Source organism: Denticeps clupeoides, chromosome 16, assembly GCF_900700375.1.
Source record: "Denticeps clupeoides chromosome 16, fDenClu1.1, whole genome shotgun sequence".
Taxonomy (NCBI): Eukaryota; Metazoa; Chordata; class Actinopteri; order Clupeiformes; family Denticipitidae; genus Denticeps; species Denticeps clupeoides.
The window spans coordinates 7869866-7880248 of record NC_041722.1 but is presented as its reverse complement, the minus strand read 5'-3'; the positions used below and the strand labels follow the sequence as shown (position 1 = coordinate 7880248).

Below are 10383 nucleotides of genomic sequence, written 5' to 3'. Positions count from 1 at the left end.
TGGCCCCAACAGTAACCTCCAGCTTCTGCCAGGACACCCACTAGAATATGCAAACAAACCAATGCCCTTGGTCAGAAAGCAGCTCCTCTGGGTCTCCATGGTGCTGCACCCCCAGGGCGTAGATTACCTTTTGTCATTGGCAAAGAAAGATGCAGTCCATATACTATTGTCAGGGGCAATTCAGTAATCACTGTACAATAGGTGGTGACACATCCCCACGACTGATGCTGATTCTAAGACCTTGCTGCACAGCTTCCTAGATGCAACTTTAGGGAAACAAAACAAGTTGCTTCGTTTGAGTCTACATCACAATGATTATGGGCTTTCAGTGAGGTTCACTGATCTATCTGCCTGATATAAGGGCCTGACAGAGAGAGCAGAATGCCTGGCTGTACCATATGGTCATGCTTTGGGGGCAGTGGAGACCCGACAGGTTGATACAAAGTCTCTCACGTTTTCACTCATGGTGGGCCACCAGAAGATCTTCTATATTAATTTTAGGGTGCACAATGCTCAGGTTGAGAGGTGAGGTCCCAGAGTGAGAAGTGAGCTGGGTTTCAGCTTGCTGGGCATCCATGGCATCCTCCAAACCCACAATTCTAGGTTTTCAGACCCAAAATGCTTTGTGGGCAGATGTATTGTAAGATTTTTGATCAAAGATGGGTTCCCCTCCCCTCGAGAGTCTACTATCCTTGACTTTCAACTGGCGTCAAATGGTCAGACTGGGTTAAACATTCCTGTTTTGCCCAGGATGCCTGGCCGAACTGGTGTGGAACCTTGAGTTGATCAGATCAAGGTCAGGTCCAGGTAGACTGACTACTGAGTTGTAGGCCCTGAACAAGATGCATGAATCAGGAGTAAGAGGCCACGCTGAGGTGACTAACAGAGAGAAGTGAAATGCAACACACATCATTCTCAGCAGCTCCAGCATTTGATGACCCCTACCTACAGAATACAGTCGTCCAGTTGTTTTTGATCTTCAGCAACAGGCAACAGATTGGGCAGAAGTGTGTAATTCCTGAATGTTATTAATGATCTTGGTCACTTCTCCCTGCACCCCGGAATGTTGTACATGAACTGTTGCAGCCTCTTAGAGCAGTGCCCATTGTTTCATCAAGGCTCGGTCATGCTGTCAAGAGCACTACGAAAACACACACACACAGAGACTTCTAAAATGTGTGGGATTGTGTATCTGCAGAGATACAACTATCTATCTGTCTATCTGAAAAGTCTATCTGATAGTTACATTATTTGGACTTCCCACAAATTATATATAAAAAACTTTATTAATTAATTAATTAATGTTGCAGCATAATCAAAGCAATGTGGTGTTTTCAGTCTTTTATAATGCATATTTAACTTTGACTGTGGTGCTTCATGTTATGATAAATTTGATCTCACTTCAGGATGACCTGCTTAGGAAGATCTTGTTTCTCCTGGAAGCAGCCCACTCAAGGTCCCAGCCCTTCCTGTACAGTAAGGTTAATAGTGAATCTGTGAACATGTGAATAGTGAACCTGACTGTGTTAACCTTTTCAAATGAAGCACATCAGGCGTGTACACTCTTTTGTCAAAATGAGTGACATGCTAAGTGATGTGGTTTGTAGACTTATTGCAGTACATTAGCTTTACCATATTCACCCAAAGACACATAACTGAGATTTCTTTGATTTTCCTGAGAGCACACAACACTGTTTTACAGCACTGGGGTATAAAATTGATATGTAAACCAAATTGCCACAACCAACAGATCCTACCTTTGAGATTTACATTGAGTCATTACTATCACATCCTTTTTGGACTGTGGTGACAAGTTTAATACAACACTGTCATCTTGTGGTTAGGGACTGGAACTACATTAATTAATTCTCAGACTTCAAAGACATTGTATAAAGCACCCCTGTTTATTTTAACATACATACATATAGGATGTATATTTCAAAGTAATATTTTAATTTATGACTTATGTTTAAAAACAATACAATTACTGTTACATATTATGTTACATCCTTTATTTCTTAATATTTGTGAAAAATCTTAATTAGTAATACTTCATACAAGTCTAATTCCAATAAAAATAAAAATTAAACAACAAAAAATTGGGTCACTTTAAAATATTTGCAAAATGTTGCACTCATGCATATTCCAAAGTATTATAAACATTAGCATAACATAAAAACATTTACATAACACTTTGCATATTTCAGGACTCAGTTTCTACTCCAGAATGATACATTTCAAGCTGCCTGTTTTATGTAAGTCCACAATTGCAAAAGTTGTGTTCCTAAAAAGACCACAGAATGAATGACTAAATCCACAGAAATTAAGCTTATGCAGAATAAAATAATGAAACATTAATTTAAGTTTTATTTCTAACAAGGCACAATTTCTAACTAAAACAATATAAAGAAAAGTTTTTATCAACACAAACATTGCAGGAAGCTTTTTATCCTTCTGTGCTTTAAGACTATGGGACAATAACAGTTAAATAGTCTCATTGTTGTTAAAGTCCAATGTTTTGCACACACATAAAATGAAGAACAAAGCTCCTATTCACTGTATGAAGTATGACGGCCATGCAAAACAGATATCCGGAAATGTACTATCAAAATACGAGAGCCATGAGAGCTGAGCAGATAACTTCTCAGTGTCAGTAGTTCTGCAAGACTGGCTGTTTCAGACATAACTCACTTCCACAGGAAACTATCGGCCGGTGATTGTCCATATGATAGCGAATAAGATGTCCAACACTGTGGAACACATGGTCCTTCGTTCTCACCTTAAAGGAGGTTAGAGAGGTTGCATATTAGTACCAATTCCTCTGGGTGACATAAAGAAGAATATTCAATGAGGTCATTTTAGGGTGGACCAGAAGAAAAGTGCAGCAGAAGAAGAAAGAGGGTGAATTGAGCAAGTGGGCGGACCAAGCATTATTCACAGGACAGATGGCCGAATGCATCATGGGCAATATGTAATAAGTGAGCGAATAAGGCAGCGCACCATTCCCTCTGGGTCCACGAGCAGCAGGTGCTTGGCAGTGTCCCCCTGCAGCCCACTCAGCACATACTGGCCGGGTGAGGAGCAGCTCTCCCGCACCAGGAAGTCACCGCTGTCTGCCAGGCGGCTCTCGGCTTCCTGCCGGCTCAGTTTGCCGTGGTACCAGGCCTCCTCTGCCAGGGGCTTGCGCATGGGCACGGATGTACTTGGCATAGAGATTCCACCTGCCTCCACCTCAACCTCACACGATTTGTGCCCTGCGTTCTCTGAATCTTAGACAGTTCACATAAACCAACGTGGATTTTTATTGGGAAAAAGCAATGAATTAATGCTGATTTACAGTAACCGATACATGTATACAAAGTATTTTACATTGGCTTGCAACATGGCCCATAACTCACCTCCAGGTGGCGCAAGCTGGCTCTGTGAGAGCGGGCAGTTTTCGTACTGGCCTGCTCGCAGCAGGGAGCCTGTCTGCAAGCCAACACAAACAACGGGCGGATGAGTCATCCAGGAAGTGGCATCTCTGGTGCTGATGAAAAGCGAGATGGACGAGCCCTACCCTCTCCTGCGCCTCAGCCTCCCGAAGCTCCTCCGCTCTGAGCCGCATGTCCTGTAGCCCTCCTCGGGGTGGAGGCTTGCCTGGGATTTCGTTGTAGTAGTTGTGGCTCTCTGCCCTCTCCACAGCGCAGCATTTGTCGGCAGCGTGGCTACAGCAAACCTCTTCCTGCCTGTGGCCATATCGCATCAGGAAGCAATCGATAGAATGACAGAGCAGAGCAAAGGTGATTTTGATCACAGGGGATGTGGCAAAATAAGAAGAAAGGAATTACTCAGAAAAAAAAAAAAGATGAAATCATCATCATTATATTTTTGTATTGTATTGTAACAGCAGAAATACAGGGCCTTGGTTAGAGGGAATTCGGTGATACTCAATATGAAATGAAATATGATTAAATGAAATGGTCCCTTCATCTAAATCCAAATTTTTAAAAAGGGAATCTAAAAATGACTCACAACTGAACTCATGGTGGTTACACTCAGCAGCACCAAATCAAAATGAGTGCACCCAATGGCACATAATAACAGCGTGTCATTTATGCTTTCCACTTCCATCGTCGAAGGGTTGACGGGTTTCCTGACGGCACAGACTCTGCTGAGGATGGGTGGGGGCCGGGCCCTTACAAGAGCTGAGTCACCCCTGCTACGTCGGCATGTGATGTCATAAAGGTGACTTAATCAGGGTCGAGTCCGATAATTAGAGCAACACTCTTCACAATATACTGACCTTTCCTTGGGAGCCATGAGGGACAAAGGATTTCTTAGGAGCTGCCGGAAGCGTTTTTCAAAGGCCTGTCCTATTGTGTTGATCACATCTTGCGCCAAACCCTCCGGACACTCTAATATGTGACAAGCTAGAAAACAACACGCCAGACAGTTAATTCATTGAGATCAAATGCTATAATCAATCAATAACTGTTGTTCTACTGAAATACCCACCTCTTTTGTTCACAGAATCTTTGGCAACGTAAGCGACATAATCTGCTGTGTCCTACAATGGGACAAAAACATACAAACAACAATAGTGAAGAACACATGAGGTGTATACAGGAGGGTATAATGCGGGCTATACAGCTTCTCTTAGTTTAAGACAGCCATTAGAGTGCATTGTAAAAAGTGAACAATGGCTACATTTAAAAAAAAATTAAGCAATCTGTCACACCTAATATTTTTGCATTGATGTAACATTATCAGTATTACATGATGTCAATAATCAATATCTTCAATCAAAGAGGGGGACTGTTAAAACACTGCACATGGCCTACATTTTAGTGGGGCCATGCGCTCACCAGTGCTAGTAAGATAAATGTTAATACTCTATACCATGTGGTGAGACAGGAAACAATCTCCCCCTTACAACTGGTCACAAACGTGTAATTAGAAGTAATTTGATTACACAGTGCACCACATGTGGCGGAGCACATTTTGATTACAAGATGAGAACCAGGAAGTGGATCTAGTGACTGTCACATTAATTGAATCAGCGAGCGCGTATCAAGCTCACTCTATTTCCCCTCGCTGCATTACATCACACGCTCCAGCACACAATCTTTATGAATCACTGGCTTATCGTCAGAAAGTGGCTTTAAAAATATTTTTATGATGTTCAGAGTGAGTGCCGCTCACGCATGGTGCGCCCAGGCATCCTGAAAGGTAGAAACGGAAACAGCAGGTGCCCAGATAAGGATTTCCTAATATCTCACAGCACTGACAACTAATTTACTGAGTTGATAAGGACTCCAAACACGGCCCTTGAATAGACTGGAACCATTTTACTTTCAAATGCTTTTACAGACGGTCCTAAAAGATAATTGTGTTGTGGTGGTAGTAGCCTAGTAGTATCCTAGTGGGTGACACACCTATGTGTCCCATTTGAACCTAGACCCAGGTTCAAATCCTACTTACTACCATTGTGTCCCTGAGTAAGACACTTAACCCTAAATTGCTCCAGGGGGACTGTTAAATGTAAATGTAAATTTAAGAAAATAATGCTTGCTGATGAATTTGCAGATGAAAATATTTATTAACCCAACTGAACTTGTTCTGTTTATCTGAGTACATTTCAAAATGTAATCAAAACGAGCACTTTACAGGAAAATATATGCATTTGTAAAAATTAATCAGTGCCATTCATAAAATAAAGATTCATACTAACAGAATCTCCACCAGAGGCAAAGGAGATAGACTGCATGGGATGATGGGCAATAGTCTAAATGGAAAATAAAAAAGAGATAAAGTGAAAAAAACTTAATTCTAAACCATGTAATAAATATAATACATTTACATTCAAAACAATTTACAGTTCAATTTGCAGTTGGTACTATGTCATATTAATAATTTGATAATATTTAATATTGGATAATGTTTAAGACATCAATGTTCACAGTGCACTGTCTCCAGGAAATAAGTACTTTACCTGAAAAGAGTCAAGAGATGTTAATTCCAAACTGTTGGTGGTGATGTTCAACTTGATGCTCTTTCCGGAAAATTGTAGGTTACTCTTCCCCAAGATACTTGATAAGCTTTTGTTGTACGTCTTTTAAAATATGCAATACAAAAACGTTTATTTTTAATAAAATGTGAGATAAAACAACACACATATTACTTTTGTTGTATTACAAATATATAGACATGCAGCAACTGAAAATGGGAATGGTGCAATATTACAGGAACACACCTCTTGGTATTTGTGGTCCTGGTATTTTTTTGTATGTGTCATGTGACATAAGAAAGAAAAATCTATGTAATCATTATGCATAGACTGTGTGGGTGTGTATATACTTACTCTTTTTCGTTTCACCGCTAACTTGTCCCTTTGTACACTATCACACAGACGGCATATGGCCTCCCTGAAAAAACAAGGGTCAGATGCGATATGAAAAATCAGCGCTGTGATGCTGCTGACACACATTATGTAACCACTCTGGCCTGAATATGATATTTATCCAGCGCTCTGCTGTCACACTGACCTTCTCCAGTGATGAACATGCTCTCATTCAAACACTAACCACAAGCCGCAAGTGCAGTGTATTTTTTTCTGGTGGCAAAATGTGAATTTTGAAAGGAAGCATGGTCAAGGGGACCATCATCCAGCTCTAATGTCTGATTTCATTGACAGAAAGGATGACACACGAAAGCCACTATTGTGTAATAGCTCTCGCATTGATAATGACTCACGCAGGAAGCAAAACCTGGAAGTTATTATGTGGTGATTTATTGCATCACACACAACCACAAACAAGAATGAAGACCACTCTTCGTGGTAATGATGCACCACAACCTTTAAATTAACCAAATATAACCATTTAAGGGTTACTTTAATAAGATTGGTGTGCTATAATGCTTGCACTACAAGTTTCTGGTGTCTGGAGCTGAGGATGAGGTCTGTCCTGTAGGGATAAATAATGACTGGTTCCAACTTATTATAAGAATAATAAGAAAGGAGTGGAGAGAAATGTGTTTTCGTAGAGCACTGAAGGCAGGGAATATCCACAGTTAGTTTCTGAATGGGCTGCATATGCATGAGGCCGGCATCGCCAAAACGTCTCGGGCCCCTGAGCGCCGAGGGCCGAGAGCCGAACAAAGGAATCAATAGCAGGCTGGAGATTCTCTGTCGAAGATGCGCCCACTCAGGCCACCGGGGTCGCATCCAGCCATCGCTCGCTAACATCCGCTGACAGAAGAGGGCGAGGACGCCCACGCCTCCCTCCGCGGCAGAAGCCGAGGTCAGGTGATGCGCCACTTTCTTGCAGTCACGACACTCGAAAAGCGCAATTCTGCTGCCACATCTGTATAAGCTGCCGGTTTGAAGGTGCTTGAGTGGACAGGATACACACTTAATCCTCACAAAACTGTGGACTAATTACAATTTGCAATTAGGTATATAGAACCCTCTCAAAAGGGGTCAACTAAAACATCCTCGTTTCCTTTTGGTCACGGCTAAAACAAAACTGGCATTTTCCAGCCGAAAACAAAATTACAATCGGCGGACTATCTCTCAACTTCTTTAAAATCCAAGACATGATTAGGAGGAAATTCAGCCAAATTGAATTTTCTTGTGCATTATTCTTTGAGCTGCGGCGGTGACACGAACAGAGGTTGCTCTGTTCTGGCCAGACCAGGAGCTGGTCCCAGCCCCGCGCTGCTGCAATCAAACCATGGTGTCTCGGCTCAAAAAAAAAAAAAAAAAAAAAAACCCGCACAACGTACCACTAATTTTCAGATCTCGTTCTTCTTTTTTCTAGGAAGCATTCGCAGTAAACAAAAACACAGGAAAAATAGCCGGAGACGAGTTTGTGCCTCGATTGGTGTGACCAAACCTCTAGTCCCCCCCGAGAACCGGAGGACAGAAGACAGCCACTGTCTCAGCGCCTGTGGCCTGCATTGTCTGCTGCGGAGAACCGTACCGTGTGACTTGCGTTCTCGTCTCAAAGTCCAAAGCCCTCATTGACCGGACCACCTCCAGACAGCCCATGTACTGTGGAACAAACACAATAATGCACACGGTGTGAATGGAAGGACGTGTGCAACCATGAACCTTCACCATGTTGTCCCTTACTTGTTCATTTGATACGTGCAAAAAGGGAGCATTTCGTTTAATTAGGTTTCTTTTTTTTTCTTCAAATAAGGCGCTTGGCGTGAATGAGGAGGAGCGGTGAGCGACGAGTGTGAGAATGAGCATCTGCCGCAGGCTCAGTGTACGAGTGTGCATTTGTCGGTGCAGACGGCAGCTTCGGTAAGGAAGCGAATCCGCCCACTCGGGCGGCTGGGCAGGATGTAGAAATGTGTTGATACTCCTCCACCGATGATGGAGCAGAGGACTCGGAGGGGGCAGGTGACTCACTCTGCCAGCCTCACACCACAGTGAGCGAGTCCAAGTCTGCGAGGCTGTAAAATTGGACCAGTTTGACCAGATCGATTTGGGTCCAGATTCGATAAAATCTTCATTTTCACCGATGCTCCGTCACAGCTGAAGTTGAGCCACTATCTCAGTCCCCGCCATGTCCTGTCCACTCCCTCTGTCAATCCAGGAGGCGTGCTTCATAGACAGACCCCACGCGTTATTGTACCCCATCCAAAGTGGAAAAGTGAAGGAAAGAGAGCGAGAGAGAGAGCGAGAGAGAGAGAAGGGAAGAGAGAAGGATGAGTCATTCCTGCAAGCACAGGAAGCGCTGCATGCCTGCGAGGGAGGGGGTGGCGGTGTGAGTGCGGGGGAGTGCTGGGTACGCTCACTCCTTCCTCCACTTCTCCCCTTTCTCCTTGCTCTCCTCTTCCCCCGTGAACAGACCGGGGGTCATGGCACTTTCGGCGAGGGAGGGGGACATCTCCGCCCGCTGGGTCCACATTTGACCTGCGGCCGAGCTCGCAGGCTTTTGTCTCATGTTGAAATTTGTGTCGGCACGCAATTTGCTTATCAGAGTTCAAAGCCGGAGCCGGGGTGGCGATGAATGAGAATGAATGGGCCTTATCACTCACGCGAGTTATATAAACCCGTGGCTTTGCGATCCGATTGCATAAAAACACCTTTTCAGCATCACACTGAGCGTGTGGCTTCACAAGCTCGACACCTCCCGAAACGAATGGGGAGCAGCAAAAGCAGAGGCAGACACACAAAAGGTGCATTGCAGGGTGGTGTGCAGGAAAGTCGTCAGTACAATCAATAATGCAGCTCAATTAATACAAAAAAGTTACTATGCATTTGTTACAATGAATTCTAAAGCTCTGGCTATGCATGTAAAGAATACAACTCTAAACATTTGAACCCAGATGTGCAATGAGTAGTCAATATTCCAAAGAAGTTAAATACCATACTAGTCTTTATTTAGGGGCAGTGCAATCAAACTTGACTCAAACGACTTAAAATTGCAACTGTGCACAACTACACGCAACGTGATGCATCAACTAGAGCCACACAAAGGACAGGACGGCAGAGATTAACATTACTGATACCTTTATCTGGAAAGACACACCACACTCCGGATTGGCCAGTCGGCACCACTCAATCTCCATGTCAACCTTGCATCGGGACGACAAGCACTCCGTGTTATGTGCCAAGGGACAGGAAATGCCGTGATGCTCGCTGGCACAACAGCCCGGCCCGGCAGGATTCGGTGGCGTCTGTCTGGCAGTAAGTCTCAGTCCCAGCAGGGAAGCGGGGCTGGATATTTTCATGTTGGCCATCCTGGGGATGAAGGCGCACAAGATGGACGAGGTCTCCTGTGCCGGAGGGCTCAGGTCGTCCAGAGGTGCCAGGCTCTTGGGCGGCTCGGGGGCCTTGGTGCCGACCTTCAGGGACACCCCACTCTGTGGACTGTCCTCCAGCGAGGTGACGGAGTCGTTGCGGAGTCGGCTGTACTTGGACCGGTACAGCATGCCTTTCTGTACAAAGAGACCTGTGTTGCCACAAACTTTACGTTCTCTCATATCCAGAGAGGTCCAGGCGAGGGAGCCCGGCACAAATGCTCAGCAAGAGTTTGGTGACCTGGGGGGAAAGGCACGACATAGTGGCACATTTCAATTCTTTTCAACTTTCACTCCACACTATACGCCCCACTTCAACTCAAAAGAGCAGTTTTCCGCAGCCGATCATTGTTTCCTATGGCTACTAGTGCAACTCATTTAAAATATCTATACTAATAATAGACTGATATCTAATCTAAATATTCTAGAAAGCACCCACTTACCTACATAAGACATTTCCAGGACTGTTATCTAGCTGCATCCCTGCGGATGAGGATAATGTTCCACAGCAGTCCGATCATGGCAAAAAAAAAAAAAAAAAAAAAAGAAAGAAAAAGGTCCCAGCAAATCCCCAAGCCCACTTCT

General features: G+C 43.9%; 1 protein-coding gene across 2 annotated transcripts; it reads right to left on the bottom strand.

Annotated features, from left to right (window-relative positions):
• Positions 1-1905: 1905 nt before the first annotated feature.
• On the bottom strand, positions 1906-10313 carry LOC114766021 (SHC-transforming protein 4-like). Of its 2 annotated transcripts, XM_028956614.1 has the most exons (12): positions 10242-10313; positions 9508-10039; positions 7965-8035; positions 6344-6407; positions 5975-6094; positions 5714-5767; positions 4498-4549; positions 4286-4412; positions 3560-3728; positions 3399-3471; positions 3001-3269; positions 1906-2779 (listed from the first exon to the last, which is right to left on the bottom strand). In XM_028956614.1, the coding sequence occupies exons 2-12, from the start codon at positions 9979-9981 to the stop codon at positions 2651-2653; spliced, it is 1602 nt and encodes a 533-aa protein (XP_028812447.1). In that variant the 5' UTR covers positions 9982-10039; positions 10242-10313; the 3' UTR covers positions 1906-2650. The 2 variants fall into 2 exon arrangements, with proteins under 2 accessions (XP_028812447.1, XP_028812448.1); XM_028956615.1 differs by lacking the exon at positions 5714-5767.
• Between the last annotated feature and the right edge of the window lie 70 nt (positions 10314-10383).